Source organism: Oratosquilla oratoria, chromosome 27 (assembly GCF_046742065.1).
Source record: "Oratosquilla oratoria isolate Oo_2021 chromosome 27, ASM4674206v1, whole genome shotgun sequence".
Taxonomy (NCBI): domain Eukaryota; kingdom Metazoa; phylum Arthropoda; class Malacostraca; order Stomatopoda; family Squillidae; genus Oratosquilla; species Oratosquilla oratoria.
In genome coordinates this window covers 47,794,795-47,816,581 of record NC_134803.1, presented here as the reverse complement: position 1 = coordinate 47,816,581, position 21,787 = coordinate 47,794,795, and the positions used below count along the sequence as shown (strand labels likewise).

At 40.6% G+C, this 21,787-nt stretch overlaps 1 protein-coding gene across 1 annotated transcript in view; it reads left to right on the top strand.

The window, feature by feature from the left end:
- Nucleotides 1-19,197, top strand: part of Vps53 (vacuolar protein sorting 53) — a 30,400-nt gene extending 11,203 nt beyond the window's left edge. Inside the window, exons 12-21 of the mRNA XM_076210567.1 lie at nucleotides 3,496-3,616; nucleotides 4,135-4,320; nucleotides 6,415-6,621; nucleotides 7,382-7,572; nucleotides 10,007-10,055; nucleotides 10,569-10,673; nucleotides 11,076-11,150; nucleotides 11,364-11,453; nucleotides 13,036-13,160; nucleotides 13,450-19,197. Of these exons, the coding sequence (XP_076066682.1) occupies nucleotides 3,496-3,616; nucleotides 4,135-4,320; nucleotides 6,415-6,621; nucleotides 7,382-7,572; nucleotides 10,007-10,055; nucleotides 10,569-10,673; nucleotides 11,076-11,150; nucleotides 11,364-11,453; nucleotides 13,036-13,160; nucleotides 13,450-13,555 (1,255 nt within the window). The 3' untranslated portion in view covers nucleotides 13,556-19,197. The remainder of the gene's footprint in view (nucleotides 1-3,495; nucleotides 3,617-4,134; nucleotides 4,321-6,414; nucleotides 6,622-7,381; nucleotides 7,573-10,006; nucleotides 10,056-10,568; nucleotides 10,674-11,075; nucleotides 11,151-11,363; nucleotides 11,454-13,035; nucleotides 13,161-13,449) is intronic.
- Nucleotides 19,198-21,787: the final 2,590 nt, after the last annotated feature.

Here is a 21,787-nt window from a genome sequence, read left to right as displayed (position 1 = left end):
GTGTGTATGTATGTACAAATATTTTTACAAGAATTTTAATGAGAGTAGTAGAGCCTATGTTAGAATTAGAAGTGGAGAGAGTGGTTTGAGGTAAAGGGTGTGAGAGGTAAGTGCAAGGATAATGGGCTGGGGATTGGAGATGGTCAGAAGAAATGGAGAAAAAATGGGAGATAAGTCAATTGTTGTTTGCTGATGACACTGCACTTGTAGCAGGATCAGAGGAGGGATTAAGGAAGTTAATGATGGAATTTGGGAAGGTGTGTAAAAGGAGGAAGTTGAAGATAAATGTGAGTAAAACTAAGGTGATGAGATGTATGTGGGGAAAGGGTGGCAGCAAATTGGAAGTGAGCATTAAGGTGGGGAGACTGGAGGAAATGGATAATTTTAGATATCTGGGTGCAAATGTGGTGGGAAAGGGAGGAATGGAGGTAGAATGTAAATTGAGAGAAGCAAGTAAATGCTTTGTGGGATTAAAAAGTGTAATGAGAAATAGACATTTGGGAATGGATGCTAAGAGGAGATTGTATGAAGGGATGATTGTATCAAGAGCACTGTATGGGGCAGAAACATGGAACACAAAAGAGAAAGAGTTTAAATGTGTTTGAGATGAAATGCCTGAGAAGTATGGTAGGGTTTATTAGGCTAGATAGAGTGAGAAATGAGGAGGAGAGCAGAGGTGGAAAAGGATTTGGAAGATAGGGTTGATGAAAGAATATTGGAATGGTTTGGACCCTTGGAAAGAACAAATGAAGAAAGATTAGTAAAAGAAGTGTGGAACGCAGAGGTGGAGTGAGTGAACATGAGTGAACAACCAAGGATGAGATGTATAGATGGGGTAAAAGGGGTGCTGGGAAAGAGGGGGTTGTCTGTTGAGGAAGGAAGGGAGAAGACAGAAGATAGGGGTGTGTGGAGAATGGTTGTGTATGCTGTGATGTGTGGAAGGGAGTGGGTGGAGGATGGGGGGTGTTAGGGAGTATATATGAATGATATCTTGATGCAGTCCAAAGGGAGTTCTCCCCGTCTTCTTTTTTTCTGCACATGGGGACGGAGATAGGGGTTACCAATTAAATGAAGTGGCCTTGCTGTGTCTTGCTCCATTGCTTCTGACCCAAAGCAGTGGGTAAGATGCAGGGATGACCCATCATCCAGGAGGAACCAAAAAAAAAGAGGGAGGGACGGGGGTGGTGAATGGAATAGGAGTATGTGGGGATGAAATGGGTGGGAGTGGAATTATGCCTTTGACTTTGGCTACCTCCCTTGTAAGGGGGAAGAAGCCTTTGGTGTGTGTGTGTGTGTGTATATGTATATATATATATATATATGTATTTATATAAATGTCAAGGCATAAAAGGGTCTGGGAAAACCACCTATTACTAAAACCATCTCAACAGAAAATTGCCTGGTGTCCAATACTGTAGTTCCTGACTAGTTTCACCTGAGTGGCTTCTTCAGAGGAATGAAGAAGCCACTCAGGCAAAACTAGTCAGGAATAAAAGTATTTCCCTCAGCCCATGTTCCCTTTACCTCCTACCCACATTTATTTTCTTATTTATTTTTTTAAGGGGGAGGGGCTGTTATTACACATTGACTTATTTTGGTTCAAATTCACCCAAGAGTACAGATAAAAAGCAAAGAAAGGAAGAAGAGAATACATACATATACCAAGGCTTTTTCCCCCTTACAAGGGAGGTAGCCAAAAAGGAAAAGGCATAAAATCATTCCCACCCATTCCATCCCTGAATACACTCCACACCCATCCACCCTCTCTCTTATCTTAGCACCTCCCAGATGACGGGTCATTCCTGCACCCTGTCCACTGCCCTGGGTCAGAAGCAGTGTTGCAAGACACAGCACATCCACAGCAAGGCTGATTCATCAAATCGGCGACCCCCCCCTCTCCGTCCCCCCATGCACAAAAGAAGACGGGGAGAAATCCCTTCGGGCTGCATCAAATTTTGCTCACACATACTACCTCACCCCCATCCCCCCACCCATTCCACCTCATGCATCACAGCATCATCCATATACAACCATTCTTCATTCACCCCTGTCTTCTGTCCTCTCAACAGACATTCCCCTCTTCCCCAAAGCCCCCTTCACCCCATCCATCCACCTCATCCTAGGACGTCCCTTCATGTTCACTCCCTCCACATCTGCCTTCCATACCTCTTTTACTAGTCTTTCTTCACTCATTCTTTCCATGTGTCCAAACCACCCTAATATTCTTTCATGAACCCTATCTCCCAACTCCCTTTCCACCCCTGTTCTCCTCCTCACATCCTCATTTCTCACTCTAGCCTAGTAACCCCTATCATACTTCTCAGACACCTCATCTCAAACACATTCAAACTCCTTCTCTCTTCCTCTCTTATGTTCCATGTTTCTGCCCCATACAGTGCTGTTGGCACAATCACTCCTTCATACAGTCTCCTCTTAGCATCCATTCCCAAATGTCTATTCCTCATTACACTCTTTAATCCACCAAGGCATTTACTCACTTCTCTCAATCTACATTCTACCTCCACCTTCACTCCACCTTTTCCTGCCACATTTGCACCCAAGTATCTAAAACTATCCACTTCCTCCAGTCGCTCTCCCTTAATGCTCACTTCCAGGCTACTGCCACTTTCACCCCTTGTACATATCACCTTACTTTTACCCACATTTATATTTAGCTTTCTTCTATCACATACTCTCCCAAACTCTGTCACCAACTTCCTCAATCCCTCCTCCGATCCTGCCACAAGCGCTGTGTCGTCAGCAAACAACAGCTGGCTCACCTCCCACTTTTCTCCATTTTCTTTAACCATCTCCAATCCCTGACCCACTACCCTTGCATTTACCTCTCGCACTACCCCATCCATGTATAAGTTGAACAGCCAGGGCGACATAACGCATCCTTGACGAAGTCCCACCTTTACCTTGAAACACAAGAAAGAGCAACAAATAGCTATATGTGATAAGGGGGTGTTATTTTTAGGTTGGTACTCAGTAATGACAATGCTTTTGAAGCTAATGTAGCTATAAATTTGTGTGTGAGATTAGGAGGCTATTCAATTCAGTTATTGCCTAAAGTTTTACAAAATGGAAAACCCACAGCTCTACAGTAGCTGGCAATGTTTCTTGGGGCTTCTCATAAGTCTCTGGAAAGAAATGTTGGACTGTTATATTAGTGTGAGACTTTCTGTGTCGCTGGTTGAAAGTGGTAGAAGATGAGTAGTCCCTGGTGATCAGCTCTCTTTGTGTTTAAAGTTGAAGGAAATAATGATGAAGTTGATAAGGAGAGAACTTTGGCTCATTCTCTGTTGTCCTTTTTGTAGGACCAACTTGTGCTGGTACCTATCATTGGTATTTAAGAGGCTGGGATATTGTTAGCTCAAGAAATTCTTTGTTCCTGACACTGAAACCTTTATTACTCCTGCCTTCTTATTTGTAATTTTCTGTTATTCAGCTCTAATTGATATAATTATAAAACTATAAATCTGTTATCTGCAGGAGGTTGCAAGAGCAGATTGACAAGTTTGCTGAGGGAATGAGGAGCTATAAGTTTGAGCATCTAGATGCAGAGGAGTCAAATGTAGTTCCTTGTTGTGGTGAGCTCTTCACTATTTACAAGGTAAGTTTCATATACATATATTTCATATATGCATTGGGAAAGAGGGGAATGTCAGTTGAGGAAGGAAGGGAGAAAACAGAAGATAGGGATGAGTGAATGGTTGTGTATAACACATATTAAGAGAACAATCCAATACAGTTATAACACATAGAGAATGGGAATCTGGGTCAATTAGACCAACATAGGTAAATATATATATATATATATATATATATGACAAGAGAAATAAGGCAATCAGACAATAAGACTGTAAGACAAATAAGAATGATCTTAATAGACATGAAAGGGTGTTAAATGGAAAACTGGTAATTTCTAAGAGTTTCCACATGAGACTAAGACAATCAAAGATATATGTTGTCCATAAGAGACGGAATAGGGAAATAGCCACAATGCAGGTAACTGTGGACTATATTTATTAGTTCTTCAGTCACTTTTATTAGTAATTCAATAATCTAATTTGTTATAGGTAAAACTTTTAAATCAAAAGAATGTGAACATTCAAAAAAAAAAAATTCCAGAATGTGTTGGTTGAATTTTTACGCCTGGGTCCCGGTGAGAAGTTAGCTGGTCTGGCAGAGGTTCTTCAGAAGCACCTGCGGGAGTTCTGCACAAGGGTCTTGCGGGCCGCACTACCAAAGGGTGGAGCCAACATTCCAATGCCCAAAGACCTCAATATGAAGGAGCTCTCAGCTGTCCTGTCCCAAGTGAGTGAACAATTTCATTGGTTCTCAATCTTTTCTGTCCCCCTACATTTGTAGGAAATGTTTTAATTTTTACATCCCCATTATAGAATTATCACATTTAATTTTTTTTTTTTCTCTAAACCACACACTATGTGGGTGAACAAAATTAAATTAAAAGATAAGTTTTTGGCTCAGTGCATGAATTGCAAATTAAATTGAGTAGTTAGAAAGAAACTGTAAACAAACCAGTCATGAATTTTATATAGAATGGATTTTATATTTTTGTTTTTTGGTTGCCTCCCTTGTAGGGGGAAAAGCCTTTTGTATTTGTATGTACAGGTAGTTCTCGATATATGCGAATTCGCGTATATGCGATTCAAGAATTTGCACCACTTTTCGATATGTGCGGGGATATATTCGAAGATATGCGATTTGACCTAAAAAAAAAACAAATAAATAAAAATAGTCGCGGCCGATTATTTTTTTCAAAATACCTATTATATATTTGAAGTTGGTGCGCATAAAGCCGTGTGGTAACACTGGCTGCATCAGCTAGGTAGAGCTGGCATCACTGCGGCGTTATCACAACAACACCGGCAGCTGTACAGACGGCATCGTCTTAGGCATCCTTCCTGTTTCATAGGCCAAACCATTGTCTTTCTGCAGGTAATTAAGCTTTTTTGATACACAAATTAATTATTTTTTTCACAAACAAATTAATTTTTGATACTTATTACTGCCCCAATTAATTTCGTCAATTTTCACTCTCTGCAAGAATTATCGTTTATTCTCCGCACTGGATAAACTCTAAGCAGTAAGCCTGCCTGTGTATCTCCAGAGCACATCAACAGTCAGTTTAAAGGTCAGATATCAACAGATATACCATTCACTAAAAATCATCGAAAAAGTACTTTTTAAAAGCATACAAATAAAGTTTTTACCTATTACAGAAGAATTTATTCAGAAAATTCACTTTTAATTGCGCCTCGCATACCACTTTTCCGAAGTCTAGATATTCAGAATAACAATATTGTTTGTTTGGCAACTGTGACGTCACGAACGCAGAATTCCCCGAACCTTTCCTGAAGCGCACGGGCGGAATGTTTCGAATAGCAGACGACGCAATGAAATGAAGACAAAACTGTTTTTTGCCAAATTTGATAAGATGTAGATGGTGGAATTATATAGAATACTGTCAGTATGTTTTTTTTTATGTACATTAAACTGTAAATACAAAAAGTTATGGAAGTCTTGATATCTGACCTATAAAGGTCAGATATCAAGACTTTCATAACTTATATGCGGGGGGTCCGCGGAACGGAACCCCCGCATATAACGAGAACTACCTGTATATATGAATTTGATAATAAACCCCTACATATGTAGAACAAAGTACTTGGTGCACTTGACCACTTCAGTACGAGTCAAATTCTCATGTGCAGCATTGGCTGCCATATGTATGATTCATCACACTACTCGCATTATAAAATAAAAACTCACTACTGTAGCCACTTGCGCTTCATGACGCCAACATGGATGGAGTGAACATGACGGGACAACCTAGGATGATGTGGATGGATGGATGGGGTAAAAGGGGCATTGGGAAGAGGAGTTGTCTGTTGAGGAAGGAAGGGAGAAGACAGAAGATCGGGGTGAATGGAGAGTGGTTGTGTATGGTTGATGCTGTGATGCATGGAAGGGAGTGGGTAGCAGATGGGGGTGATTAGGGAATATGTGTGAATGATATTTTGATGCAGCCTGTCTACTCTTTTTCTGTATGATGGGATGGAGAGGGGAGTTGACTATTAAATGAAGTGGCCTTGCTGTGGATGTGCTCCATCTTCCTTCATTGCTTCTGACCCAGGGCAGTGGGCAAGATGTTGGGATGACCTGTCACCCAAGAGGAGTCAAGAAAAGAGGGAGGGAGGGAGGGGTGGTAAATGGGAGTGGAATGTGTGGGGTTGAAATGGGTGGGAGTTGATATGCCTCTGACTTTGGGTACTTCCCTTGTAAGGGGGAAGAAGCCCTTGGTATATGTATGTATTCTCTTTTGTAAATGTACACATTCTTTGTAAATTCTCTTTTGCTATGTTTTGATAATTTTGTTTTGTACAGGTACAGACTCTGTGGCGAGAGGGTGACACACTGAAACTTAACGATGACGATGTGCGGCGAGTGTGTTCTGTATTGGTGTCAGCTGAGTACTGTGAGGAGATGACAGGACGATTAGAATCCAAGCTTAAAGAGAGAAGTCATCCTTCCATTTGTAATACCATCACACTCACCCAGGAGCAAGATCTCTTCCATGCAGTTCTTGCACAGGTATGTTTAATAACCCTCTTCCTGTACCCCATTTTATTTAATCTCTCACTCTCTTTCTGTCTTTTTCTCTTTGTGTGTGCATGAGTGTGTTTACCTAATTGTAGGGACCAATGATGGGTATCTGAATGTAGTGGTCATGCAAGATAGATGGCAAAGCTGCTAATTTTCAAAACCTAACAAGCAACTCTATCAGGAGATGCAGCCCTGCAGGGCCAACACTCGGTGTCCGGAACAGGACCAAGATTTCTCTCTATCATCTTTAGTTATATGTTTTACATTTTTTTTTACACATGGAGAGCTGACAGTTGGCAGCTGCTCCCCATCACCTACCACTTTGAGCCAATAACATAGAAACCGTGCTACACTAATAGAACAGAAATATTTGTGAGAGGGCCTGGGGAACATTGCCAGCCACTGTGGTGCCATGGGTTTCCCACTTAGTGAAATTTTATGCAACAATTGATTAATTGAAATTTGATGCAGCAATTGATTAATCTGATTATGTAGTTGTAGTCTGTGGGATTGAAGTTATGCATCCACTCATAAAACTTTGCCTTAAATTTGTTTTGTTGGACTGGATTATATATTGTATTATTATCTAACTTGTTCCATAAGACTACACATTTTTGGGGAAAGCTATACCTCTAGAAATTTTTTGAACAAGCTTGCTATTTTGATATTTTACTTTGTGTGTGTAACAATTAAGTACATTTACACATTGCTCCAAAAGATTAATCAAAGTTTTTCTTTGTGCCCACAGTGCATTGTTCTGTTAGTGACTCACACGGAGAGTCTTTGTGACCCAGGCTTGGTCACCATGACCAAGATGGGGTGGCTTCTAGAGCAAACAGGTGATCAAAGTGCATATGTGACATCTATTGCACACCACATTGCTACTGCGGTTCCTCTTATCCGCCACAATCTCCACACCTCAAGAAAATATTTCACTAGGTGAGTGAGGATCTAGATACTAATTTCTCTTCTGGACCACTAATGAGAGCCTGCTTAAGGTGGTCCTACAAGACAGGCATATTTATTTACCTTAGAGTGTCTACTTACAGAAAGGATCAAGCCTATCTTTATTTTCCTCCTTCAGCAAAATGACACCTACACTGAATGGGATTATTATTATTATTTTTTTTCTTCTTCCAAGGAATGTCTTGTAGATATAGTCCATATGAAAAGATGCAAGGAAGGGTAGTGAGTGGTGGGATGAGGAAGCAAAAAAGTTTGTAGAAGAGAAGCGAGCATTCACAGATTAGTTACAAAATAGGACAAGAGAATCACATGAAAGGTTCAAAGAAAAGAGAAGTAAAGCATATTTTATGCTTTACTTCTCTTGTCTTTGTGCCTCTCATGTGGCAAAGAGGAGAGCAGATGTGAAATGGGGTAAGAGTATGACAGAAATTTTTTAAATTAACAAAATGTTTGATGATATGGATGATGTTGTGATAGCATGAGGTGGAATGGGCAGGTGGATGGGGGGGTGAGGTAGTATGTGTGAGCAAAATTTGACGCAGCCCGAAGGGATTTCTCCCTGTCCTCTCATTTTATGCAATGGGGGACGGAGAGGGGGGGTCGCCGATTTAATGAAGCGGCCTTGCTGTGGATGTGCTGTGTCTTGCGACACTGCTTCTGACCCAGGGCAGTGGACAAGGTGCAGGGATGACCCGTCATTCAGGAGGTGCTAAGATAAGAGGGAGGGTGGAGGGGTGTGGAGTGTATTCAGGGATGGAATGGGTGGGAATGATTTTATGCATGCCTTTTTCTTTTTGGCTACCCCCTTGGAAGGGGGAAAAAGCCTTGGTATATGTATGTATGTAACAAAATGTTTTGGAAAGAAATTGAGAGATGAATAAGAGGTGAATAAAGTAGAAAAGAAAGGGTGAAAGGTGAAGATGGAGAGATGATAATGGAAGAGACAGCAATAAGAAGAAGAGTATTTTTGGGAGTTGCTAAATGTGAAAGAGGATAGGGAGGGAATGGTAGTTGCAGTGGGTGGCACTAAGAAAATGATGGTGATGAGTGAGGAGAATGGAGGAGAGATGGGGAGGGATGAGGTGGGGGCGGTTGTTGAGTTGATGAGAGTAGTTGGGGCACCTGGATTGGACGAGTGTATTGCATAATGTCAGAAAAAGGGAGATGCAGTGATGGTGGACTGGCTGGTGAGGTTATTTAATGTTTTTTTAAGAGAGGGTAGAGTGCTGGAGGACTGGAGGAGTGCCTGTGTAGTTCCACTACAAGGGAAAAGGAGACAAGTGTGAGTGTAGTAGTTTCAGAGGGATCAGTTTGTTGGGTGTAGTTAGGAAGGCTTGTGGGAGGGTTTTGATTAAGAGGATTGGGAGAGGAGTAGAGGGAGTAATTGGTGGGGAACAGTGTGGGTTTGGGACAGGTAGGGGTTGTGTGGATTGGATTTTTGTGGTGGGACAGATGTGGGAGAGGGCTTTGGGAAGGTTTAAGGATGTTTTTTGGGCCTTTGTGGATTTGGAAGGGGCTTGTGATAGGGTGGGCAGAAGGCACTGTGGGAAGTGTTGCAGGTGTGTGGGACAGGAGGAGGGCTGTTGAGAGCAGTCAGGTTTTTATGAGAGTGGTAGAGAGACGATAATGGAAAAGACAGAAGTAAGAGGAAGATGGGCAGAGTATTTAAGGGAGTTGCTAAATATGGAGGATAGGGAGGGAAAAAGGTGGTTGCAGTGGGAAGCACTAAGAAAATAACCGTGATGAGTGAGGAAAATGGAGGAGAAATAAGAAAAGATGAAGTGAAGGCAGTTGTTAAGAAGATGAGAGTAGGTAAGGCATCTGGGTTGGATGGGTGCCATGCAGAATGTCTAAAAAAAGGAGGTATAGTGATGGTGGACTGGTTGGTGAGGTTAAGGTTTGTTTAAGAGAAGGTAGAGTGCTGGAGGAGTTCCTGTATAGTTCCACTTTACAAAGGAAAAGGTGACAAGTTTGATTGTAGTAGTTTCAGAGGGATCAATTTGTTAAGTGTAGTTGGGAAGGCTTATGGGAGGGTCTTGATTGTGAGGATTAGGGGAGTGACAGAGGAAGTAATTGGTGAGGAACAGTGTGGGTTTAGGGCAGGTAGGGGTTGCATGGATTTTGTGGTAAGACAGATATGTGAGAAAGCTGTAGGAAAAGGTAAGGATGTTTTTTGGGACTTTATAGATCTGGAAAAGGTCACTTAACTTAATTGGCAACCCCCCTCTCTGTGTCCTTTCATGCAGAAAATGAGAAGACAAGGAGAAATTCCTTCGGGCTGCATAAAAAAAAAGGTCATTTATGGTAACATTAAAGTATGTTAACTGTCTCTTATTGATATTCAGTAGGTATTTTTCTTAATCATATGTTGAACATAGTTCTAAGTTACTGTAATTTTTCTCGACAGATTCTGTGATAAACTGGCTTCAGCTCTTATCAACAAGTTTTTGCAGCAGGTAAGCCTGAGTTACAGATAGTAGGAGGCTGAAATCATTGTCCTATTGTTAAGTCATATCTAGAAGTGCATAGGCAAGTCAGAACATCAGTTAATCACTTCATTGCCATAGGTCTCTCTTGCAGGAGACCAGCAACCCACATTTATGTTCAGTTTTATCTTCACACACACCTCAAACTCCATCAACTGCTTCATCCAGTCTTCAGACTTGGCTACAAGAGCACTGTCATTCTCAAACAACAACTGGCTTACCCCCAACTTCACTCTGTTCTCACCCACCAGTTCCAAACTCCTGCCCAGCACTCCATTATCACCCCATCTGTATACACATTGAACAACCATGGTGACTCACCCTTGGCACAACCCCACCTTCACCTCATTCAGTATTTACTACTCATGTAAAAACTTTAGATTGCTCTTAATAACTTTCCCCCTATTCCATATATCTAACTCTCCACAATGACTCTTTGTTAGCCTTGTCATACATCTTCAGATTGTCTTTTTTTTTCAACAGGTCTACCGATGTCGTCCAATCAACAGTGTAGGGTGTGAGCAGCTCCTGCTAGACTGTCATGCCCTCAAAACTGTCTTGCTTGAACTCCCAGTAGTTGGGTCTCAAGTGAGTATTTTTCACACATTTTCCTGTTTCGGTGAGAAGGAAAAGGACCAAGAGTACAAGGAGAAACTGAGAAAAGTGTGGAGGTGGTGAAGTTAAAGAGTAGAAGTAGGAGTGGAGGAATGGGAGTGTTTCAAGGGGGGAGTGACAAGGTGCGGAAAGATGGTATGTGGAATGATGATGGGTGGGAATAGAAGGAAAGGTAGTGAGTGGTGGGATGATGAAGTGAAGAAGGTAGTAGGAGAGAAGAAGCAAGCATTCAGGGACTGGTTGCAAAGTAGAAACATATGAAAGGTACAAAGAAAAAAGAGAAGCAAAACAGAAGATACATATACCTAAAGCTTTTTACCCCTTACAAGGGAGGTAGCCAATGGAGGTAGTTTAATTTATTATGTATCACTGCAGGTTCGAAGGGACCCACCACAGGCCTACACTCGAATGGTGGCTAAGGGTATGACTCGAGCAGAACTAGTCTTGCAGGTTAGTACTCTTGCATATAAGGTGCACAACCTGAACATGTTTAATATTATGATGTATTTTTATTGATTCTGTTTGTGTAAACGTTAATTCATCTTATGCAGTTAAGGTTCAGATCTTGTACAGGATTTGTCTTGGTACTGGAATAGTCACTAGTACTGAGGCGTCAACTTCCCTTCCCCTCCTTATTTTTTCCCACTTTTCTTTCTTGAACAGGTCGTGATGGGGGATTATGCAAACCAGGCTGAGCTAGTAGACAAGTTCATCCGACTCCTGCCTAATGCAACCATGGCTGATTTTCAGAAGGTAAAGATAGTCACAATTTTATCTTTTGTACTGTTTAATCCCTGTGATAACCTTTTACTATTCCACAGTTGGTGTATTACCTGAGGTGGTTTATGAATATGGAAAGGAAGAGTGAAGGAAAACTTGCAAAGAATGTGGAGACCAGAAGTAGATGGAGTGAGCTTTAGAGGAGGATCATTTGTACTTTATCTGCAGTAGCCAGTCCCTCTATCCTTGGAGACAATAGTGCAACTGATGGTTTACTTTTGAGAAGTGTATATTCTAAAGAATGTTCTTAAAGTTGATTATATCACACCGGTCAAATGGCACCCTTCCAACAAATAAAGCATCTTCAAGCCAAACCTCTCAAGAGAAAATAGAAAGACTTATACAATTATTATGATGGAAATAACTAAATACATCCAAAAAAGACCTTCCTATACTCGTATGGAAATTCATTGTTCGTATGACCCATGATTAATTTTATTATTCTTACACTATGGAGTTGAGGAATTGCAACCAGGCTATCTAGCATTGTAGGTACTTGTACTGGGTAAAGGTCTGTTTTCTCTAGATCAGAGCACTGCCCCCCTGGGGGTGGTGGAAAGATCTGGGGAGGCAATGAGGCAAAAGGGGGCAGTAGGGGGGCTACAAGATGGTATTAGAAGCAGCTAATGAATATATATATATATATATATACACACACACACACACACACACATACATACATATTCCAAGGACTTTTCTCCCTTACAAGGGAGGTAGCCAAAGTCAAAGGCATAAATCCAATCCAACCCATTTCATCCCCACATAATCCACTCCCATTCACCATCCTTCCCTCCCACTTTTCTTGCCTCCTCCTGGATGACAGATCATCCCTGCATCTCACCCACTGTGATGACAAAATATATGTAATAAACAGTAAGGAGGTAAAGGAACATGTGTTCAGTTTATAGAAAATATAATTGGCATAAGACTTATAATCAAATACTTAACTTTGTTACATGGTAGAACTAAAGTCAGAGTCAAAAATAAAATGTGTGTGTTTACATGTGTGTATGAGGGAGCAGGAGCAGTTGGGGGGTGCAAGGAATATACTTGGGAGCCAAGGGGGCACCAGCTTGGAAAAGTTGGGGAACCACTGCTCTAGACCTTTGTGATCCATTTCTTGTTGTGTAGATGTGAGATATGGACCCTCATTAAGGGTTTGAAGTCTCTGAACACCTTCAGCAACAGCCTTTACAGATGATCATGGGATGTCATTAGAAAGTTCATATTTCAAACCAGAACATAATCAGTGGTGCCAGTATAAGACAGGTAACCTGCCTTATCTCCAAGCATCAGCTGAAGCACAACACTCAAGTGGCTTACTTCTTGGAGTGTGACCTTGTTCATAGGATAACCTCATAAGAGAAGTGACCCAGAGTGGACAAAACTAAATAGATATCCATGTTAGTTATGGGTTTATCAAATAAACCTTATTTGTTGTTAGTGGAGATGGATTGGGAGTCTGTTGGGGGCTTGTCAGGATGGGGAAGAAGGGTGAGTGTGGCTGTGAATTGTTATGATGCTCTCCATTGATCAATTGATTGATACTCTTTAGGTCGTGGAGATGCAGGGTGTGAAGGATCGTGCAGCTCTCTTGGAGCTGTACCGTCAGCGTACTCTGCCAAACATGGGGAACAGGACAGAGTCACCAATGCACCAACCAGCAGCACATAGTGGAAGGTTAGTACATTTTATCCAGTTAATTAATTTGTGGTCATATGGTCCTCAGTGTATGGAATCTCCTGCATCTAGAAAACTGGAAGTTGGAAGCAACCACTGAATGGATATTTTTGTATGAATACTCAGTAGAAAATAAAATAAAATAAGCACAGGCAAAGTAGTTAAAAAATGTTTTTGTAATGAAAATTTTTTGCTAAATATTACATGTAACAAGTACCAGGTCATTGTAATACTCTAGAGATTTGATACCATTATTTAGAAAATCTTAATTTGGGTGGCATCTCTGCAGGGCATTGGCTGGAGAAGCGTCAGGCCAGCCACTGAGTCCTGAGCATGAGATGACCAAAATTGCAAAACTAGAACGGATGCTGAAGTCACGGCGACTGATCTCTTGAAGAGTATACTCTATTGGGATCTGCATTGTCCAAGAGAACAACTTTATTAGACCATAGGAAAACCATTATCTCCTTTCATTGCATTGTTTCATATGTATATGCACTTTTTAAATATGAATGTCATAATAAGTGGAAAAGCAGACATTAAGGTAAGGAACAATGACATATACAGTCTAATATATGCTTAATCATCAAGTATTTGTGTATATATTTATGTTTATAAGTAATTATTTATGTATGTACATAGGGATTCCAAATCAATCATATATACAGTATATAAACATACATACATACATATATATATATATATATATATATATATATATATATATATATATAGTGAGAGATGAGGTGAGAAGAGTGGTGGTAGAAATGGAGCTGGTAGATAAGGCTGATGAAAGATAATTGGGATGGTTTGGGTACATGGAAAGAATGAGTGAGTAAGGAAATATTAGTAAAAAGAGTGGAAAGCAGAGGTGGATGACTGAAAGTGGGGTGGATGGATGGTGTGAAAGGGGTTTTGAGCAATGCAAAAAGGGGAATGTCGTTTGAACAGGGAAGAAAGAAAAATGGAATAGGAGTGAGTGGACAGTAATTTGATGCAGCCTTTAGGGATTTCTCTTTATCTTTTGTTTTTCACATGAGGGGATGAGATGGGAGGGTTGCTGTGTAAATGATGTGGCTGGCCTTGCTGTGAATGTGATTTGTCTTGATGTGTTGCTTCTGACCAAGGCATTTGGGAGGAGACAAGGATGACCCATGAGAAACTAAGAAGAAAGGGAAACAAATGGGTGATGGATGGTAGTGGAATAGGTGGGGATGGGTGCATGCCTTGGCTGGCTACCTCCCTTGAGGGAAGGTGCCCATCATGTGTGCATACATGTATATTAACACAAAAGGACATATCTGCCTTATAAGGAGGTCAAAACATACACCCATGCCATACACAATCAATTGCCATTGAACTCTTCCCCCAATCTCAGCACCTCACAGATGAAGGGTTGTCATGTCCCCTGTCACACTACTTGGGTCAAGGTAAGTACAACAGGGCATAACTCTTCCACAGCAAGGCCCAACAGCCAGAGCTGGTCTCTCTCCAATAGTTTGTCATATGTTGCCCCCTCACCCTCTCTGCATCCTCTCAAAATAATTTATATAAAAATCACTACAAGAACAATGAAAGAGTAACAATTGAAGACACACAACCATACAATTAAATTGGCAGCATGTTACTGACTTGTTATGTGGCAGGAAAGATGTTCATCAACTGGCTGGCCCAGCTGACTCATCAGAATTTGAATATGTACACTACGAAGTATAATTCACAAATTTCAAAATATGCAATCAGGAAAATTTTAAATTAGCAACATAGAGTTCAAACCTAAAAAAGGTGCAACCATAACTAAAAAAAACCCTAGCCAGTCATTCACATTTGAGTCATCACAGTTCCATGTAAAAGGCCTGAAACTACACATCCACCACATCACATTACATAAACACAGCCTCCAAAATGTAATGAGAAACCCAAACCTACAACGTACCATTCACAAATCTTCCTAAATATACTGGTGCTCCCAGAATCCCTTATAAAACTCCATTGTAGATTACAAAACAAACACTACTTTCCAAACCAATCAATTCCATACTATGCTAAGTACCTTTCTCACCTTTCTCACCCTACGCCTGGTAGGAATAATCCTGTCAGCGGCAGCTCTTCACTAGACTTCTCCATGCGTCTCTATCTTCATAGGTCTCTTTTTCTTTTACTTCTGGTAAGTTTGTGTCTCTTCTTTCTAATGCTTCTTCAACACCTTTAATCCATCTGGTCCTGGGTCTCCCTACAGGTCTTTTACCTGTGGGTACCCATTCCAGCATTTGTCTTGGGTACCTCCAATCTTCCATTCTCATAACGTGTCCAAACCACCTTATCTTCCACTCTTCTATTATATCCAACACTGACATCACTCCTATTTCCTGTCTTATCCGCTCATTCCTTAATCTATCGCGTCTTGTCACTCCTCTTATTATCCTAAGGGCTCTCATTTCGGCTGCTTGAATGCATTTTAATTTAGTGTTTAGGGACCAAGCTTCACTGCCGTATGTTAACACCGGTCTTAACACTGAGACATAAATTGTCTTCTTGCATTGAAGTGGAATGCTTTTTTCTCTTAATAGTGGGTACAAAATATTTAGGGTGTTGTTATATTTTGTAATCCTGCTGTTTATTTCAGTCTCCTGCTGGTTATTATCACTGAATTCCACTCCCAAATACTTAAAATGTTCGACTTGTTTTAGTTGTTGTCCATCAACTTCGATTCTTCCCTCAACTCGCCTTCTGTCGACACACATTACTTCCGTTTTTGTAACATTCATCTGCATCCTGTATTGTTTTAGCACATCATTCCATATGTCCATTTCAGTTTGTAGATCTTCCCAACTGTTTGCAGCTATAGCTATATCGTCAGCATACGCGAGCACCAGTGGGGTAATATTTCTCTCTCTTTCAATATCCTTAATTATCCTATCCATGTACATTATAAACAATAATGGAGATAACACTCTGCCTTGTCTAACTCCACACTTGACCCTAAACCACTTACCGTCTCTTTTCTCAGTCTTTACTCTACTTTCACTATTTTCATATAAACTCTTGATAGCTTTTATCAAACTCACTGGTACCTCGTATTCGTCGTGTTTAATAGCTTGCCATAACTGATCTCTTGGTACTCTATCGAAAGCCTTTTGAAGGTCAATAAACCCAAGGCATTTATGTCTATCCCACTCCCAACATTTTTCCAATAAGATTTTTAGAGTAAAGATATTGTCGATTGTTCCTCGTCCTGGTCTAAAACCACTCTGGGATTCTTTTATTTTATGTTCAACTATGCTTCTTAATCATTTTTCCAAAATCCTTTCATAGATCTTTCCTGTGTGTGATAGTAGAGAGATGCCTCTATAGTTTCCACAATCTGTTTTGTCACCATTTTTGTGTATTGGACATATCACCGCTTTTGTCCAATCATCTGGGACTTGTTTATTTCTCCATGCTATATTTATCACTTCTAGCATCCACTCTAGTCCGGTGTTTCCCATTTTCTTTATAATTTCTGTTGAAATTTCATCCTCTCCTGGTGCTTTCCCATTTTTCATCCTTTCCACGGCTACTCTCAGTTCTGCCTTTGTTATTTTCCATTCATTTCTACTTGTATCTTCCACTTCGCTTTCCACTTCTCTTTCCCTCATATATTCTGGGTTGTACTCTCTTTCATCTTCATCTTGTCCTGTGAAGTTCAGCAGATCCTCAAAATACTCTGTCCATCTTTGACTAATTTCATGCGATTCTGTTAATAGATTATCATCCTTGTTTCTTATAGAATGGGTTGGTACCGTATTTCCTTTCCTATACGACTTTGCAAGACTAAATATTAGTTTCCTTGTCCCATTTATGTTGAACATAAACATAGAGAAAACCTTCCGAAGATACCCAGCACCCATTTTAGCCCCCGCTATGTACAGGTCACCATTTAGCATTAAAATAATATCAACACAATCAGCTGTCCCAGATGTAACCACATGGAAGACACAGATGTCATATTACACCACCCAAACACAATACAGGCAACAATGGAAAGTTTCTTACCTAAGTGACCTATGGATCACACCAGTTGCTATGGCTAGATATCTTGGTACTGCAGGTCTCCCATAAGAAAGAATCAAGGCATTATTGATTCCATTGCAGTTCCATAGTCAGTGGTAACATCTCCACCACTTCCCCTTTGTACTGCTTATCAGGTATGACTCAAGCACTAAAGGTGAGGTGTATTTAGTTTAACTCCTTCAAGAGGATAACATAAATATAACAATTTTGTTTTGGCTGTCAGTTTGATGTAGTCAAAAGATTGACTCTTAGACTAAAGGTCTTTGTAAATTAAGACAACCTTGTATTCTAGGAGCACCTCTTATGAAAGTAAGTATACCACTGTGTTAACCTCTTGAATATGATGATGCCTATGTATGTGTCATGAGCCATTGGTGGGATATACAAGGATGCCAGCATCGGCTTCCTGACTATATTTATTTTGTAGCAGCTGAGTGACCCTCATATTCTGTGAACAGGCTTGAGTACATTTCTTGTGATGTTATATTTATTCAGGGTGAAAGAGAACAAGTATAACAGCAATAACTTTATATTTTGTAATGCATTATCATCAGGCGCAGATCCAGGAATATTTGGGGGGGGGGGGCCGAACCAATAACCGATACTTGAAACACGCCAATATTTTAACCCCAAGAATAATGCTGTTGGCTTGGAGATTGGTCCAGAAACCTAAGTCTGTTTTGCTCGTAATTGTATGTAAAATCATATATAATTCACAAATATAATTCAAATGCCAAAATTTGGCTACCTCCCTGGGAAGGGGGAAAAAGCCTTGGTATATGTATGTATAATTCAAATCATAAATTCGCACTAAAAAGTGTTTATCCAAGGAGAATCAAACTCGAGATGAGTGAACAGTGGTAATGGACCATTACCATTGCTCTTCATACTCGGGGTGTTGGGGGGGGGGCACCCCCCCTTGTATCCGCACCTGATCATCATATGTCAGGCAACCTGATGTGCACATAAATATTTGACTCGTATTGAAGAGGTTAAATGAGCTCAGAATATGGATTTTTCTCATGTGTCTGAAATTAGATTAGGATCACTCTTTATCTTCTTTTGGGATTTGCTTGTCTGCACACAAATAAATAATTTTTGTATGTCCACATTGCATGAGTTATGTCAAATAAGAACAGAAATAATTGTGTTCTTATTTGCCATTAGTTGGACTTCATTTTTCTTAATGTTGATGTATATGAAAGGTATAATGATTTTGTATGAACAATTGTTTCACCATTTGTGTATTTTCATATTTCTGGGAGTTGAATTATATTCATGTCATTGATTTGTAGACAGTTTTGTCACAGATAAATATTGAACCCTGGTCAGTTTTATACTGTCAAGATGTATTCGATAAGATTTTTTTTTTGTTTTTTTTTTGTCATAGTTAGAATACCCAGTCATATGTAATATTAACAACAAAAAAATGGTAAGACCTGATTCATGATGCCCTGCTTCACCTCATGGTTTCTTGTTTTGTAGTGATGTGCTCAGTCCTTCACTAATTAAGTTGATAATTTGATGAACAAAATCAGACATGAAACCAAAGACATTGCTTATCTGAATAATTGTGTGGATTTCTCTTATTTGTAAAATCTGGTTTAGATGTATAATATATTTTGTTTTATGCCATTTCCACATGTGATATAATGCTGATTATAAGCCAGTGTTGTTGCTTCCTGTTTCCCTATAGAGTTATATATATATATACATAGGCCTTAATCCCCCTTATAGGTGGGGTGGCCATGTCAAAGCATATTATTTACCCTGAACCTACATGGGAGAAATAAAAAAAAGGAGGAGTTCCTTATTCTGCCCCATTTGATTGCTTTTTACATTAATATCCTATATGCAATATTATCTTGTATATACTTATGAGAAGAGGTAGTACAGTATGTTAAGTATAAACAATATTGTTTGAATAATAATTTGAGGATGTGAAAAATATTTATTGGTACACAATAAAGAGCCATTAATGAGATATATGCATTTTTCATTTACAAATTTGAAGAGCTTTGCTTCATTTTCTACCCGTAAGTGATTGAAAAAATTTACACATATATTTCTATACATGTTCATATACCACAGGATAAGGGCAAAAGCTGTTACGGGCAGTCAAAAGCTTTACACGTGTAGTAGAGCTTGTGTTAGGGTTGGGAATGGTGAGAATGAATGGTTTGAGATGTAGGTGGAGCTGTGTCAGGGTTGTGTTATGTCATCATGGCTGTTCAATGTGTATATGGACAGGGTGGTATGGGAGGTAGGTGCAAGGGTGATGGGCAGAAGACTGGAGATGGTTAAAGAAACTGGAGGGAAGTGGGAGTAAGTCAATTGTTTGCTGATGACACGGTGCTTGTGGCTAGTTCAGAGGAGGGTCTGAGGTGGGTGATGGAGTTTGAGAAAGTATGTGATAGGAAGAAGTTTAAAGTAAATTTGGGTACAAACAAGGTGATAGGATGTACAAGAGGTGAGGGTGGCAGTAAGTTAGAGGCAAGTCTTAAGGAGAGAGGTTAAAGGAACTAAATAGTTTTAAATGTCACAGGTCACAGGTGGCAGGGAATGGAGTGTCAAGTAAATGTCTTGGGGGAATGAAAAGTGTCATTATAAATATTTGGGGAGGAATGATAAGAATAAACTGTATGAAGGGGTGATTGCGCCTATGAAACTATATGGAGTAGAGGCTTGGAATTTAAGGGAGGCAGAAAGGAGAAACTTGTATGTGTTTGAGAAATATGGTGAGTGATGGGATAGAGTAAAAAATAGGAAGGTGAGGAGGAGAGTGGGGTGGAAAGGGAGCTGGCAGAGAGTAGGTGAAAGAATACTGGGATGGTTTAGGCACATGGAAAAAATAAATGAAGAAAGACTAATAAAAAGAACATGGGAGGCAGAAGTGGATGTAATGAACTTGAGGGGAAGACCGAGAATGAGATGTATAGATGGGGTGAAGGGGGCTTTGGGTAAAAGGAGAATGTCTGCTGAGCAGGGAAGGGAGAAGGCAAAAGATAAGTGTAGGTGGAGAATGTAAACAGAATATAAAATGACACAGCCCAAAAGGATTTCTCTACATCTCTAGTTTCCACAAGAGGGGACAAGGAGGATTGCTGTTTAAATGAAATTGCTGGCCCTGCTGTGGATGTGCTGTGTCTTGCTGCACACCTTCTGACCTGGGCAGTTGGCAAGGAACAGGGATAATCATCCATGAGGAGGTCAGATGGTATGGAAATGAGTGACAGATGGGTGTGGGTGGGTGTCTTAGGTAGTTACCTCCCTTATAAGGGGGGAAGATGCTTATTGATATACAGATATATCTTATCTGCTATGAATCCCATTTCAAGATCTTTCAACCCTCTTTATCATGTCCCTTACCGAAGAAAGGGAGGAAAGATCTCAAAGTGGGATTCAAAAGCAGGCTGAAGGGAAACCAAATGCTGCCTCACCACCTCCAACTGTTGCCCCTGGGTTGGACTCACATCTGGATTTAATGTCACAAGTTCAGAAATGATTGACACTAACAGTATATTCAGTCATCATCAGTCTTCACTCCCACTAACAACATATTTACTCTTCCAACTAACAACCAGAAGTTCTCCATCAATGGTGTGTGATGGTAGGGGTAGAAGGTGGTGATCTCTTGAAGCCCATAGTTACAACCCACACAGGCAGTGTATGCCCAGTGATTACCCTGTAGTAGGACTAGGTATAGTACAGCTCAGCAACAACCAAGACAACTGAGCAGTCCTATTCAGGATCTACTTTGTCACCATCATCAAGAATATAAAAAAACTCAAGCATCACACAATGACTGTAACCCTGACCTCATTAAGAGATATTATGCCACATCCACACGGTCAAGCACTGTCCGCCGGGCATGAGGGCTTTGCTCGACAACGGGCAAACCATCAAACTGTCCGTTCCCAGCGCCATTTGCGGGCAGTGGATGGAGGGCTGACATCGCTGCCAAATGCATGAGGTGAGGTGTGAGCAAAGTTAGCAAACCCACTCAGTACAGGCCGAAGTTACCTTACTACCATGTCCGCACCTAGTACTAGTGTGTACTGGTCTCAACAAGACGTGCTATTGGTGCTATGCTTTTCCTCATATTTGTCTCTTGTCTTTGTATATATGGCTCCACTTTCGAAAGGAGAAAAGAAAAGCTGCTTATGTTCATTCTCATGTAACTGCAAAACAATTGTTCATTTTCATTCTGCAATTCATGTAGGATTGTCACCGAGCTTCCCATTAAATCACGTCTTTGTAACCACTCCCGGCATCAGGCATGTCTCCGTGATTTCTTGTTTTTCTTTTTAATGCAGGCAGCAATTATAATGCTGTAAAGTGCTACCTTCTTTCCAAGTATGGCGGGACCATGGTTATCGTACCGCACTGAATCACTCCCTCCCAACCTCTGCTTGCGGCCAACTAACCTACAACCACAATCGTCAGCCGTGTGGACACTTCGCGGACAGAGTCTGCGGACTTTGCCCGGTAAGGGCAAAGTCTGCCAGGCACAGCTCAACCATGTGGACGCGGCATTACATTCCTTGCCTAACCAGCCCTGTTAGCCACCAACC